At 43.6% G+C, this 19,833-nt stretch overlaps 1 protein-coding gene across 2 annotated transcripts in view; it reads right to left on the reverse strand.

Moving 5' to 3' along the window:
* Window positions 1-421: 421 nt before the first annotated feature.
* BIN4 (double-stranded DNA binding protein) overlaps window positions 422-19,833 on the reverse strand; it is a 100,209-nt gene continuing 80,797 nt past the window's right edge. For both annotated transcript variants that reach the window (XM_087381363.1, XM_087381355.1), the window contains 3 exons: window positions 19,543-19,691; window positions 927-989; window positions 422-790 (listed from right to left, as the gene is read on the reverse strand). In XM_087381363.1, the coding sequence (XP_087237489.1) occupies window positions 695-790; window positions 927-989; window positions 19,543-19,691 (308 nt within the window). In that variant the 3' untranslated portion in view covers window positions 422-694. The remainder of the gene's footprint in view (window positions 791-926; window positions 990-19,542; window positions 19,692-19,833) is intronic.

The following is a 19,833-nucleotide window of genomic DNA, read 5'->3' on the forward strand; positions in this document are numbered from 1 at the left end:
TCTCGCTCTGCAGAGCAAAAAAGGGAGAAAGAAATGCTCATACCTATGGGTTTGTCAATATTATTAAACTTGTGAGGAAGCATTCTTGGGAGTATTAAAAGAACATACTTTCTTTATTAAGTAAAGAAAAAATCCTCATTAAGTCTTTTAAAGGATATTATTATCCAATAATGTTTGCATTCAAGTATTCTCTATAAATATGCTTAAAAAGGTTTGCCTATGTGGAAACATGAACACTTAAATCTTTCCAAACCCTTTGTGTCCCATCATATCGTCACACGATTACAGACATCATATAGCGCCAATAAGATCTTGCTGCACAAGAACAATTCACAAAGAGAAGAGATATCCCTTTATGTTCTGACAAATTTCACTCTATAAATGCATGAGCAGAACGATAACAAATGCAACAACCAAAATGAATTGCAAAAAATGGCCAGAAAAGGCTCAACCTCCGTTCAGACTAAAAACGAGTGCATTAATTTATTTTTGTAATCTGACGACATTCTATCATACAGTATGTTAATTGCTCTTACTTGTCCCCACGACAACCAGTCGCATGGTGGACAAATTGCAAACATTACATCCTTTGTATGCTGATTGTCTTTCTGTGTTATCATCACAGCTTTGAAAAAATTATACACACATAATCCAACAAGGTTACAATACACTTTTTGCAAGGTGTGTATAAACACTACTTCCCTGTTCTTTTGTGTCCCTTACTTTTCTTTGTGAGGGTAGATTTCTTCATTGACTTTCCAGTCGCCTTGAGCTTCCTAGGGCCTCCACTCTGAACTCATGAATATTTCACAGGTTCAAAGAATGAGCTCATGTATATCACTATCAGATTGCCCAAGAAGAAACTATAAATCCTCACTGATGAGCCAGCTCTCAATTATTTTTAAGCAAGACAATATTTGCCTTACCTTCCCAACATTCTTAGAGGTTCCTGCTTTGTTGGGTCTTTTAACGGATGCCTTTGCCACTTTCTGAATAATCCAATCACAGATTTAGCAAACCCAGCATCCTCATGAAAAGGCTAGCAAAAACATGACCTTGAAGAGAAAACTTCAAAGAAAGGACCATCATACAAAAGAAAAAAACAAAAACTTTTTTTGGTGATTTACCTTTGTGAGGCAGATATCTATGCACATGCAAAAACCAATGTTCCATGCACAAAGGAGAGCACACTAAGAGCACACTACAGTAAGAAATCTAAATCAGCTAGAGAAGAGGAGAACCCAAATTCTTCTTTCAAACTGCTTCATAAATTAGCTTAGGGGAAGGTAAGAAGTCCCCAATTCAACAAAATAAAAGATTAGCTACTGAGCCCCTTTTTAAAAATGCAAATTTCTGGCTGAAGCTGTAGGAAAACCTGGATATCTGATCCCAAGGTTTCTGAGAGTAGGAAAACAGGTGGGAGAAAAGTATGCACACCCACTTAATCAGATCCTTGACCGCCTTAGCACGGAGGACCTTACTCCGCTGTTAGGACTTTCAGAAAGACAATCTCTCTCTCTCTCTCCCCCCCTTCCCCCCCAAAAAGAAAATAATGCACTCTATTGCCCAATTTTAGAAGGCATTCCGGACAGTGCCAGGGAAGAAAGTATGGCAGCGAATAACAAACCTGACTATTCTCTAAGAGTTAAGAGAACCCACATTTAGAAAGTATGGGCAAGTCTTTAGTGGACACCAGACATAAGTAAAAGGAGCAGCGACATTCAATGAAACAGGCATGCCCTTTCTACTTGGCTTATTGATGAACTAGATGAGTAGGCTTTAGCTGCAGTTACATATCACATGGGCCAACATTGCAGGGTGCATCCTTTTTTGCTCCAAAATTAAGACCATATAGTCCACTTTGAAACGGAGAGGCATTTAGGCACATTAAGGACATCAGCATGCAGGTGAACATTGCCAACATAACGATCATGATCCCTGGGACATGTAAAAAACAAGTCGATTTTAAATAAAGGGAAAAGAGTTGGGAGCCACAAACACCTAGGACTGGACTTTGAAGGTCGCTACAAATGGAGTGCATGCGAGAAAGAAGCGTCCTAGGTGATACCAAAGCTCTTTTCAATTTTTAGAGAAAATGTAGAAATATACATCTTGGGATGGGCGATGAGGAAGTTACTCCACAGTATGTTCGCACAGACAGTGGTGCTGTACAAATGCCAATTATTGGGCCCTAGACACAATAGGGCATGCTGGAAGAGAAGAGAAATGGTACAAAAAAGATTCATCATCATAGAAGAATTAGCAGTCAAGGTACTTCATACTAATAGCCAAAATACGTATCTTACTTTGGGAAGGGGAAGCGCTATGTCAACACTCCAGTACCTCAATATAGTTGCAAAAATGGACACTAATAGATTGGGGTAGAATGGATGGAAATATTGGCGAAAAGATGTCATGGATCTTCCAGCCGAGGATGTAGCCACTGTGGTAACCAAAACATTTTCAAAAACACCTGAAAGAAAGCAAAAGAAAAAATGGCATCTACCATTTACAAGAGAGAAATCAATCTTATGCTGATTTGGAGAGGAGGGTACCTCAATGAGGAGAACTCCATTTTTAAAAGACACCTAATATCTAACATGAGAACCAGGTCATACAACCTTGATGTGGAAAAAGGACATGGCAAGAGAAGGAAAAAGACATGGAAAGGGGGGGCCGCACAGCGGATGAATACCACACACAGCTTTATTGCATAGAGGGACATCAGGGAGAAAGACAATATACAAGATCTAACAACCAATGATCTGCACACCCTCTTCAAATATTGTCCTGAGCAAGTTGGAGGATACATAAGAAATTATGGAGGATACATGAAGGTCTTAAATAGGGCACACATGTTCACCAAAGAGGTCCTAAAGGCAAACATATAAAATTAGGTGGTTGTCAGCTAAGCATAGAGATGCAAGTTGTAATCATTAGTGTCCCATAGATCCTTTTGGGTCTCCAATGAACATTAATAACATCATATCCTCTATCTGTGTGTGTGTGTGTGTGTGTGTGTGTGTGTGTAAAAGGCATCCTTCCTCACCAAGTTTTGTAAAACCTACGCGGGCCTTCGTCGTTGACCCTTTCATTCATGTTGTGGGGTGTGTGTGTGTGTTCGATTCCTAGGAATTGCTTTGGATGAGACAACTTGGCCCCTTGGCATTGTTGCTACGAAGTCAAAACCTCTCTCTCTCTCTCTCTCTCTCTCTCTCTCTCTCTCTCTCTCTCTCTGTAAAAGGCATCCTTCCTCACCAAGTTTTGTAAAACTTACGCAGGCCTTCGTGGTTGAGCCTTTCGTTCATGTTGTGGGGGGGGGGTGTGTGTCATCCTGCTTCAACATGTATCCACTTGCTTGGTACTATTTTTTTTTAATTTTCAATAGTATGCTTATTAAGAAATGAAATGTTTTCCTACTGTTCAGTTACGGACAATGGGGACTAGGTCTAGCATTTGAGGGTGGACCCCCTTGCTTGGGGTTATGGGCATTAGTGACCCACAAGAGTGATGGCCTCTCTTTGAGAGGGACATCTAGAAACCACACCCCACACAAGTACCCAAACATGGGACCAATCAAATGCACAAATTGCATACTGACCTAGGAACCATTCAAGAGAATGTTCCCTGAGCTTTGGGTGTGGGCTTGGCAGCATGCCAAGAGTAATGGAGATACAAGATAAGACGACAAACAAATGAGCTCAGTATGGCTCAATTATGACCTTAGAATACGTCAATAGATAGTCCAAGCTATTAAGAACCCGTGGGTGCGATCAGAATTGAATTCTAACAACTTTAAAATTTTAGGCTTTTTGGGAGTGACACGTGGCAGACTGCCACATGGAATCTGAGCTGGCAGGTCAGTCCACTTGTCCCACACATGTGGTAGCATGCATGGCAAGTGGCAGGGCATGCAGGCCAAGTATCTAGCCACAAATCTGGTAGATTTGAGGCAAGTTGCGGGCTGTCCTCTTTGGGACTGCAGCCCACCAAAAATCTGGGACAAGTGTCCACCTTCCACTCTGAGCCTTGGGGGGGGGGGGGGGGGGGCTGAGCCTATAAAAGAAAGCCTCTCCCCTTCATTCCCTACATGAGAAATTCGTCACTTTTCTTCTCCCTCCTTTTGGTTGATGCAGCAGAACCTCTCCAGCTCCTTGGGTGCAGCCAGCTTCTCCCCAGGAGCAGCACTTTCTCTCTCTACAACAGCACATTCTCTCTCTAGAGTTCCAGTCCCTCCTCTCCAGAAATCTGCCCCCTCTCAGCTCTTCTGGAACAGCAGCAGCATCCTCTCTCCTTCTCCTAGCCTGGAGCAGCCACAGCCCCTTTCTCTCTCCTGCTGCAATCTTTCCCTCTCTACTGCAGAATTTCTCTCTCTACTGTTCCAGCCCCTTGAAATTTGCCTTTCTCTGCACCTCTGGAACAACAGCAGCTCCTCTCTTACATCCCCTCCCTTGGGATCAGCATTGGCACTCTCTCTCTACAGCTATCACTCCATAAAAGCTTTCTCTCTCTAGCCTACAGGCTGTTTTTTCTAAGTTGTTTTCATTCCAGCCCCATTTCCACACTCTCCTCACCCAAGGTAGCTTCAGAGGCATCAAGGACTTCATCTACAAAAGGGTCAAGTCACGAAGGGAGTCTGTATTGTCAAGTTTATCTCATTTACAGCACTATTTCATGTTGTTTCTACTATCTTTCTAGAAACTAGTGCTTGCCTCTAATGTTGGATGTAAGTGGTGATTATTGCAAGCTTCTTCCTTGTGGATTGGGCAAGCGAAGAGTTGAAACCTGAGCTTGGAGTCCTCCTTTTTGTTGTCTACCTTGTACATATGCTCGAGTCTTGTATCTAGGTCCTAGGTTTTCACTGAGTTCATCAGTTTGGAAGGTACATTGCACCTTGGTCTTGTATCTCCATTTTCAAGAATAAAGTAAGCCTGGATAGGGGGGGGGGGGGGGGGCGTCTTGGCCCCTCAATCATATTGCAATTCCCAATGATGTCACTTTGTGTTTAAGCTGTATAAGTCTTAATTCTAGCTTAATTGCAAACTCTTAAGTTCAAGTATATGTGTTTGGCAACTCGCAATCATTTCATTCAAACGCCTCTGCAAAATCTGTTGTCTGAATTGATAGAAAGCACCGAGTAGTTTACATTGGTATCAGAGCTTAGGCAGTAGTCCTGTACTCTGTGCTTTCTCTTGTTGAGTCTCTCCTTCATTGAGTCATCTTGTCATCATGGCAGCCAATGGACCTGACCCTCCTCCTAATCTGCATGAGTTAAGTGCTCTCTTGTCAAAACATTGCTCAACAGGTTCAAGTGCTGGAAAGCAACCAAGCAGAAACTCATGACATAGGGCCCTAATCCCAATGAAGAGGTCGTGCGGACAACACCAACTCCAACAAGGAGGGAAGATCATCCTCTTCTTTCCCTTCTCGAGGTAGATGGCGTCATCGGAGTCCATCTCCTTCGAGACGTCCACGGAGACGAAGGTATGCAAAGCATAAGGTACCTCTTGGAGATAAGCTTTTCAAGTTTACCAAGTACAAGGGAGAGGACAAGCCCGAGGTCTTGCTGGCCTGGATCCAAGACCTCGAGTATTTCTTTGAGGGGGACGAGTACGAAGACAAGGCGAAGATCCGGTTTGCTGTCTTGCACATGCAAGACCGTGCTTCACTCTGGTGGGCAGCTATGGTCAACACTGGACATTAAGCCCACACCTAGAAGCGCTTCAAGAAGAACTTGATGAGGCACTTCCTACCTAAGGAGTTTAAGAGAGATACAATGGTGCAGTGGGACATCCTCCGCCAACACCAAGAAGAGAAAGTCAGTGAGTATGTTGATCGTTTTTGGGATACTTTGTTAAAAGTTCAAGCATTCAGTAGGAAGGATAAAAAAGAGCAGCAAAGGAAGTTCTTTGCTGGCCTACGGTATATCGTTCAGCATGAGGTGGACATTGCCACTCCTACTTCTCTCCAAGACACCATCAACATTGCCTTGAAGGTGGAGAAGAAACAGTCTTTCTCCAACAAGAATAACGGCAACAACAACAAGCGGAAGTCCCAGGGAACCTCTTCCAAGGAACAAAAGGGTAAGGAGACAGCAAAGGACGCACCAAAAGAGCAAAAGTCAGCCAGCCAGCCTCCTTCAAAGAAAGCAGCCCGCACTTTCAGCTCATTGTCTCCACAACAGAAGCAAAAGTATTACTCCGAAGGGCGGTGTTTCAAGTGTGGCGAGCGAGGCCACAACTTCTATGAATGCCCTCAAGCTGCCAAAAACAGCAGCAACAAAGAAACAGCCCCCAAAAACCCAGTTTTGGTTGTTAACAAGGTGGAAGCACCTCCAAAAAAGGAAGCTGTAAACGACACCCATAGTTTGTTGAAAACATGGAGTTAGGTAAAGGATCAATCCGCTTTGTTTTTGTTCGATAGTGGAGCTACTCACAACTTTATTTCTCATGAGATGGCACAGAACTTCGGGATAGCCCCAGAGGATAAAGGAGAAGCCTTGGAGGCAACTGCAGCCTTCAAGAACCAAGAAGAGAAGGTGTACCCCATCATCGGCAAGCTTCGGGTACACATCCAGGGGTACTTGGATCATCTACCCTTCATGGTGGCACCACTTCAAGGATCAGATGTAATTCTTGGCATGCCCTGGCATAAGCAAGTCAACCCCCGAATCGATTATGTGAAGAATATTCTAACCCTTGAACATAAGGGTAGAGATGTGAGCATTACAGCGGGAGTTTCAGGAAACACCATTCCTATGAGATAGACATATAAAATGGTCTACCTTTCTCAATCATTTCATTTTCAGATACAATATACTCTTGGAAAAGAGAATGCAGTGGCTGATGCCCTTTCTCGTAGACCACGGCTTCATATTTCAGTTCCCTATCATGATGAGCTAACAGCCCTCAAAGAATTCTATGACGGAGATGCTGATTTTGCTCAGCCATGGGCATATTTGAAAGATGGAGGCACCCATCATGCCTACCACATCAGGGATGGCTATTTATTCATGGAGAACAAACTATGTATCACAAAGCAGCTTAGATCTAAAGTGATGGAGGAAAGCCATAACCCACCCTATGCTGGTCATAGGGGTATTGTGGCCCCTTTTTCAGCCATGGATAAATTGTTCTACTGGCCTAACATGAAAAAGGACACTGCTGCCTACATTTCAGCTTGTCTCGCATGTCAAAAAGCTAAGTATGAGAGAGGAAAACCCAAGGGTTTACTTCAGCCCCTACCCATTCCTGAGAGACCATGGAAACACATCACCATGGACTTTATTACAGGAATTCCCAAGACCAATCAAAATCATGACATGATTTGGGTGATAGAAGATCGATTCAGCAACCAAGCCTACTTCATTCCTTGCAAAAAGAATCTCAAGGCACCTGAAGCTGCCCATTTATTTATTAGACACATCTTTAGACACCACGGCATGCCCAAGTCTATAGTATCAGATAGAGACTCAAAGTTCACTAGTAAATTCTGCTAGGCTTTGTTTGAGAACCTTGGAACTCTTCTAAGCTTCTCCTCAGCTTTTCATCCTCAAACAGATGGCCAAACTGAAGTTACGAATAGTACACTCTTGGATTTGCTGAAATTTTATGTGCAAGACCAGCAAACCTTTTGGGAGAAATTCCTTCCTCTTGTGGAGTTTGCTTATAACAACACAATTCATTCCTCCACTGGAAAAGCTCCTCTTGAAATTGTATATGGTAGATCTTTACCAACTCCACTCATGCAAACAAAAGAAAATCTTTGCCGCAGATCAATTCGTGGAGGATTATGACTCTACTTATGCCACGGTTTGAGCAGCCATTCAAAAGGCACTGGAGAAACAAAGCGCAGCTGCAAATAAAAGACGGAGGGCGTTTGCAGTGAAAGAAGGCCAATGGGTCTTATTGAAATTTGAGAAAGCCCGGTTAAAAACCAAAGTAGGCTACTTCAAGCTATCCTTTCGCTATTATGGTCCTTTTCAGGTGTTGCAAGTAATAAATGATGTCTCAGTCCGATTGAGACTTCCACCTTAAGAGCCCACACTAGACGATGCACCTGAAGTAGAGGACACTGAGATCTTGTTGATCCCACAGCAAATTATTCTGCATAACTTCACTACGGGACGTCGAGGCACGACTCGCAAGATGTACCTTTTGAAGTTCACAGGGCTCCCATCCCCCAATGGAGTGTCCTGAAATCCTGGATGCTTATGAGGAAGCATTTCAGTTGAGGACAACCGAATGAAAGACGAAGAGGATGTCATCCTGCTTCAACATGTATCCACTTGCTTGGTACTATTTCTTTTTGTTTTTCAATAGTATGCTTATTGAGAAATGAAATGTTTTCCTACTGTTCAGTTACGGACAATGGGGACTAGGTCTAGCATTTGAGGGTGGACCCCCTTGCTTGGGGTTATGGGCATTAGTGACCCACAAGAGTGATGGCCTCTCTTTGAGAGGGACATCTGGAAACCACATCCCACCTGAGTACCCAAACATGGGACCAATCAAATGCACAAATTGCATACTGACCTAGGAACCATTCAAGAGAATGTTCCCTGAGCTTTGGGTGTGGACCTGGCAGCATGCCAAGAGTAATGGAGATACAAGATAAGACGACAAACAAATGAGCTCAGTATGGCTCAATTATGACCTTAGAGTACGTCAATAGATAGTCCAAGCTATTAGGAACCCGTGGGTACGATCAGAATTGAATTCTAACAACTTTAAAATTTTAGGGTTTTTGGGAGTGACACGTGGTAGCTGACACGTGGCAGACTGCCGCATGGAATCTGAGCTGGCAGGTCAGTCCACCTGTCCCACACATGTGGCAGCATGCATGGCAAGTGGCAGGGCATGCAGGCCAAGTGTCTGGCCACAAATCTGGTAGATTTGGGGCAGGTTGCGGGCCTATAAAAGAAGGCCTCTCCCCTTCATTCCCTACATGAGAAATTCGTCACTTTTCTTCTCCCTCCTTTTGGTTGATGCAGCAAAACCTCTCCAGCTCCTTGGGTGCAGCCAGCTTCTCCCCTGGCCATTCTCTCACCTCAGCAGCACTTTCTCTCTCTACAACAGCACATTCTCTCTCTACAGTTCCAGCCCCTCCTCTCCAGAAATCTGCCCCCTCTCAGCTCTTCTGGAACAGCAGCAGCATCCTCTCTCCTTCTCCTAGCCTGGAGCAGCCACAGCCCCTTTCTCTCTCCTGCTGCAGTCTTTCCCTCTCTACTGCAGAATTTCTCTCTCTACTGTTCCAGCCCCTTCCCCTTGTAGAAATCTGCCTTTCTCTGCACCTCTGGAGCAACAGCAGCTCCTCTCTTACATCCCCTCCCTTGGGATCAGCATTGGCACTCTCTCTCTATAGCTATCACTCCATAAAGGCTTTCTCTCTCTAGCCTACAGGCTGTTTTTTCTAAGCTGGTTTCATTCCAGCCCCATTTCCACACTCTCCTCACCCAAGGTAGCTTCAGAGGCATCAAGGACTTCATCTACAAAAGGGTCAAGTCACGAAGGGAGTCTGTATTGTCAAGTTTATCTCATTTACAGCACTATTTCATGTTGTTTCTACTATCTTTCTAGAAACTAGTGCTTGCCTCTAATGTTGGATGTAAGTGGTGATTGTTGCAGGCTTCTTGCTTGTGGATTGGGCAAGCCAAGAGTTGAAACCTGAGCTTGGAGTCCTCCTTTTTGTTGTCTACCTTGTACATATGCTCTTGAGTCTTGTATCTAGGTCCTAGGTTTTCACTGAGTTCATCAGTTTGGAAGGTGCATTGCACCTTGGTCTTATATCTCCATTTTCAAGAATAAAGTGAGCCTGGATAAGGGGGGGGGGGCGTCTTGGCCCCTCAATCATATTGCAATTTCCAATGATGTCACTTTGTGTTTAAGCTGTATAAGTCTTAATTCCAGCTTAATTGCAAACTCTTAAGTTCAAGTATATGTGTTTGGCAACTCGCAATCATTTCATTCAAACGCCTCTGCAAAATCCGTTGTCTGAATTGATAGAAAGCACCGAGTAGTTTACAGTGTGTGTGTTCGATTCCTAGGAATTGCTTCGGATGAGACAACTTGGCTCCTTGGCATTGTTGCTATGAAGTCAAAACCTCTCTCTCTCTCTCTCTCTCTCTCTCTCTCTCTCGTGAGGCAGACTGCCATGCATGCAGCACCCTTTTGGGGAGTGACCTCTCGGCGACAAACTGGAGCAAGCTGCAAGTGATTATGGGGTCTAGGAAGATTTCAAGTAAGCCCTATGTCCCTCACCAAATAGTACATGCAGAGTTCGCCATGACACTACTTTAGATTGATGCCATCAGTCATGGGCCCAGGCATAGTAGAGAGAGTGTTTCTCAGCTTATAGACTCTGATGGAGTTTTGCAGTCGGATCCAAATAGTCGGATCCAAATGGAGGTCATGCGAAAAGCTACAGATTTTTATGCTTCCCTTTTCTCAGCACATCTTAGTAGCAAGGCCACAGATGATGCCAGACATGTCATATGGCAGTGTATTCCTATGTTGTTGAAACCAAATATGAGAGTCTCTCTTGATGCACCTTTCACCAACATAGAGCTCAAGTTTGCGTTTCTTACCCTCAATAAGGGGAAGTGCCCAGGTTCAGACGGGCTTACACCCTCTCTTTTCCTAACCTTTTGGGATATGAGAATCACATCACCTCAGCTCTTGCAGGGTGTTTGGGACTACGGTGAGATGCTTGACTCACTTACAAGGGATCTCATACATCTAATCCCAAAAGGGGGGTGCAAAAATTAAGTGTCACAACGGAGACCTATCACAATTTTGGGCACTTGCTATATAATCTTGGCAAAAGCAATCAGCCTGCGTTTGCATCCTATACTTCCAAATCTTATCCATGATATGCAGACGGGATTTGTTCATGGCAAAAGCATTTTTTATGATATTTTCTCTTTTTGGGAAGCTTTGGGCCATGCAGAGTGGACAAAAACTAGCCATTCTTCTCTTGGACTTTGAAAAATCCTATGACAGGGTAGATTGGGATTTCTTGGAGGGCACCCTTTATCATTTCAGATTTTCAGATGCATGGATCAAAGGGGTTTCAGCCTTGTACAGATCAGCCCACAGCCAGGTGCTTATCGGAGGGGTCAGGGGAGACAGATTTCAGATTTCCAAATCAGTCAGTCAGGGATGCCCTCTTGCACCTTTTCTTTTCCTTGTGGCTGAGGCTATGAGCATTTTTCTTAGATCTCGAGCTGACAATCTTGAGCTCAGACTACCGCTTAGACAAGAGGAGGACCTCGTTGATTGTGAGCTAGCAGATGACATTACTATTTTCTTGGAGGCCTCCTTGCAGACTCTCACTTCCTTTAGGGCAGCCTTAGACTTGTTTTGTATTGCAGCAGGTGCTCACATTAATTGGCACAAGTCCAATGGTTTTTGGATCAATGATGATGACACTCCGGACTAGGGGGCTGATTTGGGCTTCACTTGGACACAGAAGGGTTGATATCTAGGATGCCAAGTCGGGTTGGGTATCTCCTCTTCGCAATAGTTTGCTTCGGTGTTGGAGAGCATTAGGAGGAAACTCCTCTTTTGGAGTTCAGCCAGGTTGGACCTTGCATCCAGGGTGCAGGTCATTAACCAGGTTTTGCTGGCCACGGCTTGGTATGTTTGCTCTTGTTGGTGCAGCTTCAAGGATTGCATCACTCAGCTCATAAGGCCTAAAAGGAATTTTTTATGGCGTGGGCTAGTTGGCATAGCAGACACTATTGCTAGGGTGGTGTGGGAGACATTGATCCTTTCGACGCAGGAGGGGAGCCATCATAGACCCAGATTTGCAGTGTAAGGTCTTGCTTTGCAAGTTTGTGGTTAAAGGTCTTATGCCTGGGGATAAGCCTTGGAAAAAAAAATTAATTCATTGCATCCATCCTTGCTGCCCCTCCTCAGGTGGAGATTGGATGGACAGCACCAGATAGATTTTCACTTCAGCCCGTCTCAGATCTCCTACCTCCCCGCTTATGGTCGCTATTCTGAAAGCTTGGGCCAGCTTCATAAGTACCCTTCGAAGAGTTCCTCCCTCCTCTCTCGAAGAGATTGATAGGCAGCCTATCATGTGGAATGACACTAGCATGGTAGGCAGCTTGGTTTGTCTCATTATATTCAGTGGTCCACGTGGGAGAAGAGGCTTCCAAAAGATCGTCAACAGCAATTGTTCAGTCACCTCTGAGGAAGTACAAGGAGGATACTTCGGATAGATGCATCCTTATATACCTTTGTAAGACTAGAATAAGTCCAATCATACAAATTTAGATTTTTTGTTGTTCTAAAGATAAAAAATCTACACATAAAATAAAAGAGAATGTGAAAGAGAAGAAAAAAGAGGTAAACAAAAACTTTTAAGAAAAACAAAAGGAAGACATACTTAGCAAGCAAAGCAACACTTATGTCGTCATCAGTGCCCAACCATAAGCAGCTATACTGGGTTTCTAAAGACCCGCGGAGTCTCTTGGGCAAACCCAGTGCTTACTAAAATACGTCAAATAAACAAAAGAGAAAGAGAACAAAAAATAAAGAAGAAAGGAAGCAAGTGACTAAGCAAAAATAAACAAGCAAGTTAAGAAACAAAATCTTCCAAAAAATTGGAATATCGCTCTCTCTCTCTCTCTCTCTCTCTCTCTCACTCACTCTCACTTTCACTCTCACTCTTATTTCAAACATAAAAAGCTAAATGGTCCTTTACACTTTTGTATTGTTTCCTATAAAGAGTCAAAAATACATTTCTAACTTAGAAAGCACAAGCATACTCAAACAAACTCTCTTTTGAAACTAAAAGAAAAACGGGCTATTCAGCTCCCCGCTTTTTGTTTTCAGCTTATGTTCAATCATTCTAAACATGCCTAAGGCCGATACACCAAAGATAAAAGACTTCATATCTAAGATTGTGCGTACTTTTTTCATTATTTTCCTTGGATTATACCTCTTGTGTAATAGTAAAGTGATCAAATTACTACATTGAGTGATAAAAGACTCCTTAGTTGTACAAAGGCGGGAAAATCTATGGAATTGGGAAGAAATGACTCCATATTTTGCCAAATTAGAAATGTTTGAGTCAATGTGAGGCATTTTTATAATGTGTAAATCACTATATTCAGGTTGTTCGTGTTTATTGTATATATCAACCTCTAATCCTATGGTAGATTGACAAATTCTAAGATCTAAGAAAACACAAGAATCCCCTCTTGAAGTGCAGTTCAGTTCACAAGAGTCACGAGGATACATTCCTTCTCCAAAAGCACTAGCGTCTTTATACATAAAGTCTTGAAAGTTAGGAACATCTGGTACAAATAAATCATCTATAAAACGCCTAACTTGGCTGGGCAGGTATTGATAGAAATAAGACATTGCATAAACTCAAATTCATAAGTGAAAAGATAAAAGTTTGCTAAAAAGACGGCACAATTAGTGCCCATGGGGATTCCTATGATTTGTCGAAAGATGACAGGCTTGTAGTTTGTTCACAGTCGATGGGGGCTTTTTCGAGAACAGGTATTCCTCTTCAGGTCATTGCTTTTCTAGGAGCACAGGAAGATGCCTTGGTCTTCTTTTGGGCATGCCTTTTCAACCCGTAAGGATCATAGGTTATGTGGAACGGGGTAAGGACTCTGCTTGGCATATAGATCCGAGCCCTCGTCTTTCTTTCTCGGGTTCATGGAGGATGTGGCTCTATGGAGGAGTCCCCATAAAGTATCTTTAGTGGGACCCCAGAGAGTGGGAATGGATTGTTGCAGGGAACCAAGAGAAGAGTCTCCCATTCTTTGGTTACATGGTCAATAATGCTAGGGGGTTCCAAATCAATTGTAGAGGTTGGAAAGAAAAAGAAAGAAAAAAATTTTATTAGAGTCTTCGAAAGACAGATGGGTCTATGAAATTGAAAGAAAACCTGATACGAATCACAGTAAGGGTGGAGCTACTGAAACAAACATCATCACTCGTGCAGAATCCTAAGTCTGATCATACATAATCAAATACATCTGGATGTAACAATGAAAAGAAAAGGACTGGAGCGGAGCGGAATCCTCCGTATGTCATGTCGCCCTGACTGATGCATAGCCGGTGATGGGACGCTGGCGCCCGTCAAGGAGTGCCGTGCATCTCGGTCTCTTGGACGAGGCTCGACGCAAGACTAGAGCCACCGTGACTCCCGTGGGACATATCCCGGGTCTAAACAATGACGGGAGGTCTCCCAGAGTGATCTGTGTGTTCCCTCGACGTCTCATGTGTCGTGCTGCAGTCGTTGGGTTGGGGTCTCTGTCACGTCTGTGGCTAGAGATTGAACGATCAATGTCACTTGATGGGAAGAACTCTGTGATCCTGCTCTGAGAGGTGCCTGATGATGTGGCCAAGCCCCGTCGCCTAAGTAAGTACTCTCTGTGTCAGACCCCCTCGTGAATGAAGGCCGCGAGGCATCTCTGATCTGGGTAGGCGAGGAATCTGGAAAGGAACCTGGAGAGCTCTTTGAAGAGGCAGTGGTTAGTGACCTCGGATCTCGTAGTACACTGGGCACCTGAAAATAAAATGCTTCTCTGACTCAACCTCCTGACAGTCGCACAATATGCATAAGTGATGCTCCCTAGGAATCCCCTCTGCTCTGCTGCTCTCTATGCGGAGGCGGTGTGATGATACCCGAAACTGTCCGATGGAGATCCGTAGTGAGTAAGGCATATGAAGCTCAGTGTACCCCGGTGGTGTGATGAATCCCTCCTCCGAAAAACGAAGACAGTAATCTCTATAGAAAGTCAGCTTCACTGGAAGCTCCCTCGGCTCCAACCAAGTCCTAAAGGTGTGTAGCTACAGGAGATCCTCTCGAATGACCTGGTTGGTGTGTGGCCCGATCGGGATGGTGGGTGGGAGTACCAGAGGGGCATCTAAACTGTACTGAAAAGGAGGTATCCTATCGATGTGGAACCCTAGTCTCACAAACCATCTGTGAGTCCGTGCATACCAGCATCGCTCATCTCCCTCTGCTGCCAACCTCAGGGAGGAATCGAGAGCCAACCATGGCAACCTCTGTCTCCCTGATGTGCAGTCCCCATATGATCTAACCCGGTGTAGATATGTGATGGTCTGAAAGGCTGCATCTAGCTGGGGTGGAGAAGCACCAAACTCAGCCTGAATGATTTGCAGAAACTCTTTTGGAGAGCTTTGGAAATCCCAAAGAATTAGAAGGATCACCTTAAGTTTTTGCCTTTGCATTCATGGAGGGATTGCAGTGAACAGTTGGAGATCCAGGTTTGGGGCTGACTCCACTTGTCCTAGGTGCTTGTCTAAGGAGGAGTCGGTCTATCATTGCTTATGGGACTGCAGGCATGCGAGAGTCATATGGATAGGGGCTGCCACGATCAGTGGCTTGGCTCTCTTTGTCAGGACCTCAAATCTTCTATGAGTGGTAGGATGCTTCATGGGCCATCTCCATACGACAACACCTAGTCGAGCCTTGCTCATTGGAGGATGTGCCTATCTCCCGCTATAGACCAGTACATGCTGATGTGGATTCTGCTTGGGAGATACTGGCTAGTATTACAGCTTGGAAGTTTTGGAGGGCTAGATGCACAGAGGCCTTAGATGGATCTCATGTCCACCCTTCCCACACTTTGGTCAATATTTGGGCTGACACCATTCACACATTGATGGCTAGATGGGCGAGCATGCAGGGATCTTCTCGAGTAGCCTATGCCAGGAGGGTTATATTCCTTACGGAATGGAGGGGGCCCCCCTTTTTCTCAAAGACTACAGTAGGGTTGAGGTGGCATTTTCAGCCTCAATCTTGGTTTCTTTCTAGCTCTTTCTGAGTTTTTATTTATTCCTTTAGAGTATTTATTTTCCTCATACCCATCATGATGTATTTTTGCTTTGAGCTTGCTCACGCGGGTTTCTTTCATACTTAATAAAAGTCTTTTTCATGAGATTGATGAAGAATTGACGGTAATACTTCTGAGATTTTGTAGAGAACAAAAAGCTAAGAAATCAGAGTTTAGGGAAACATGGACAGTTATGGACAGCAAAAGGATTTAGTAGTCAGGGTTTATACACGTCAAGAAAGACCTAGAACCAGGGTTAGAGGAGAGACAAAAGAGGTGGTACCTAGGGAATATGAACAGAATTAAAATAAAACTAACCAAGGCTTAGAAGAGCCGTACAAATGAGTTTTTTTGAGACGGAATGCTTCAGAAGTGATGAAGTAAATAGTTCGAGAAAGGAGAATGAAAGTCAACCAGAATTATAAAGGTATGGAGTGAAAAAACCCACACAAAAACTCTGACTCACACACTTTGTAGATAACAGCAAAAAACCACAAAAGGAGGCAACAAAATGGTGAGCAGAGGCTGAGAGAGGGCTCGGGACTGCTGCCAAAACGAAACGCGACCTGCACACAGCACAAAATGCAGGACGGGGGAGGCTGTACAGCAGACATGAGCCTATAGGTTATCTTGTGACTGATGTAGTGACACCACACCAGCACTCTTGAAACCTCTGACCTGCAAGCAAACACAAGAACTCACCAAACATGAAGAATCTGAGCAGGTTCAACCATGACACGTACAGGATACCATCCCAAATTAGGAGATGTTCCCCTCGAGCCACGAGCTGAGTTGCTGGCACGAACTCCCAACCAGATCCTGACCAGCCTCATGTCCCATACGACCAGGTGGCGCCTGGAGGCCTTGGATCTGCTACTGGCCTTGGGCTACGCTAAGATGCAGGCGTGCGTCCACGACTCAAATAGACCTAGCACTAGGAAACTTGCTCCCATCAACTCTGTGAAAACGGAACCTCTGGGCCCGTTTTATAGGCTTGGCCCCAATGCGCCAAAAATAGCGAAGATCAGAATCTCGTACCCTTGCCACTCAACCCGAGAATCAAGCTTGCCTAGCCCTAAGTCTCCCCAAGCTACCTGAGCTAGTCTTGTGTACCCCAATACATGTCAGATACTAATCCGTGCACATGACATACTTCCCCTCCTTTAAGAACTCACTCCTGAGTTCACAAGAAAACCCAGGAATGTCCTCTGGAGGTTAGGTAATGTCTCCCATGTTGCGTCCTCCTCAAGACGATCCTTCCACTTGATCTTGTATTCCGTGATAGTTCTATTTCTGATCTGTCTTTCACGAAATTCAAGAATACTCTTAGGTTCATGTGAAATAAAATATAAATCATTAACTTCTATTATTTCTTAAGGAGAAACAAGCTGATCATCAGCACCCAGTAACTCTTTCAGTCTACTAACATGAAACATTGTATGTACTTTTACATCAGGAGGCAATTCTAGTTTATATGCAACTAGTCCAATTCTTTCAATAATCTTGAATGGACTGCAATATCAAGGGGATAATTTCGAAACCAAATCAGTAATTAGGCTCTTGGATTCCTTGGGAATAGGTAAATATACCATCGTCCCTTTAGAGTACTCTCTAGGTGAATAATGTCTATAAGCATAAAATCTATCCCGATCTTGGGCACTTCTAATAGACTCCTTGGCAAACTGTAATATTTCTTGCATGTTTTGCAAGAATGTCCTTGCAGCATTATGTGGAATTCCCTTGAACCCAACCATAACTGGTGACTTAGGTTGAAACCCGTACATAAGCATAAAAGGATTGTAACTAGTACTCGAATGCATTGCACTGTTGTAAGCAAATTTGATCATGGGGAGATAATCTTCCCATGAAGACTGTCTCTTAGAAACATATGCCCGAAGCATGTCTTCAACCAATTGGTTAACCTTCTCTGTACTGCCATCAGATTGTGAATGATCTGAGGAACTCATACTTCGAGCAGTTTCCAACTTCTTAAAAACAAGTGTCCAAAAGTTACTTGTAAACTTAGAGTCCCTGTCATTGACTATGCGGGAAGGCAAACCATATAGCTTAAACAATTGGTCCACAAACTCATGAGCTAACTGAACAGCTGATATGGTCGATCTAGTAGGTAAGAATCTAGCCATCTTTGTCAAATGGTCAACTATGACCCAAATGGAGTCATGACCCTTGCACGTTCTAGGAAAACCTGTAATAAAGTCCATGGAAATACTTTTCCATTTATTACCAAGGATTTGCAATGGTCCGCGCTTCTAAGGCGTTCTGCCTTAGTAAGCTGACAAACTCGGCAACCTACCACATAGCTTTCAATAAATGCACGCATCTTAGGCCAATAAAAGGTATGTTTCACAAGAGACAAGAGTCCAATGTATACCTGGATGTCTAGCACTAGGAGCATCATGAAACTCCCACAGAATCTTGGATCGAAGATCCGAAACATCGGGCACACATATCTTTCCATTCCAGAACAGCAAGCCATTCCTAACCATCCACTGACCTCCTGCCGCCTGTAAGCCAAAGCATCAACATCGTGATAGAAGCTTGAATCCCTTGGAGTTGCTGTGTCAACCCCATTGGATTCGCATTAACCAGCTCAAGCAATGTTGTTGCATCAACCCCATTTAATTTGCGTCGAGAGCGGTGGTGAATTCACTGAAGGCAGTCTTCGCAATCAATCATTGTAGATACCCTGGTCGTCCCCTCCGTGGTAATCCATGTCGTGAGTTATTTAGAGTACCTACATTGTAGTCTGAAAATCTGGAAACGTAGTCGGCCATACATTACTTTAAGATTGAGAGTCTTTTGATTTCGATTTAAATTCCTTGATGAGCGCTACGCCCTCACAGTACATTGCCCATTTTCAATCCATCCTAGCAGCCTTGACCTTAGCTAATTCTGTTGCCTTCTAGTTCCATTAATCTCATGTGATGATATGATATGATTGTATTAAAGTCCGCTTGAGACCCTTCAAGATCATGGCACTGGACACCACTATTAAATACATTGTAGATCTTAGACCAAAATTTTGCGAAAGAAGAAATCCATACAATATTTTGTTATACTACGAGTATGTACCCACTGCCTGGCTACGTCAAGGACTTTTTTGCGATGCCTTAATACTTCCTTAGGCAGGCTGCCAGTTTCTTAGCTGGCTATTCCAAGAGGGTTTTAAGGCTGGCCTCATTGTTGCTGTATTTTTGCCTGATATGCATGTATACTTGGCAATGGAGGAGCACATGTTCCTCCATTGCCCACTGCTCAATCCATCTGACCCCTTCTCTATGCCTTCCAATGGTTTTGTGGCCTCCATTGCCCTAGAGAGAGAGAGAGAGAGAGAGAGAGAACAAACAAACAGAAAACAAAAACAAACCAAAAAACCAAAACCAAGGAAAAAGGAAGACATGGAACAAAGCTAAAAGTAGAAAAAGAAGCTACTTAGTAAAGCTTTGGTTCTGCTCTCATCGATACCCACACATAAGCTTATTTGAATGCAATCCACAAACCACTTACACATTTTGCATCCCAAAGAAAAAAACCTGCCAAATGTGTTCCACCCATGCACATGTAGCAAACAATATGAGATCCCTCTGACTTCATTGTCATTCAACAAGATCTTCTCATCAGAGGTATTTTAACCATAAAACTTTGTTACTTAAAAAAAAAAAAACAGAAAACAAGCCATAGTGGTGTCCTACCAGAGTTTTTTCAGGTCTTGCTTTCTGTTGGGATTGTTTTCTTCCATCTTCAGATTCGTTTCCATCTTGTGGAACATTTGCTATTCCATGTGGTGCAGGTGCACGTTCTCCATCATCATCCAAATCAAAACCAAAATCTTCCAAAGTGCCTGTTTTTAAATCAGACTGAAGTAAGATAATCTTCTGGCTTCAACCAAGTTCAAGATATCATTGTCAATCTATAGAAGACTTGAGATGCCAAGAAACTTGAAAATTTAAAGAAATCAATATAGTTAGATTCACAATATTGTA

Source organism: Dipteris shenzhenensis, chromosome 1 (genome assembly GCF_047967505.1).
Source record: "Dipteris shenzhenensis isolate YYH24624 ecotype China chromosome 1, Dip_SZ_1.0, whole genome shotgun sequence".
Classification (NCBI taxonomy): Eukaryota; Viridiplantae; Streptophyta; class Polypodiopsida; order Gleicheniales; family Dipteridaceae; genus Dipteris; species Dipteris shenzhenensis.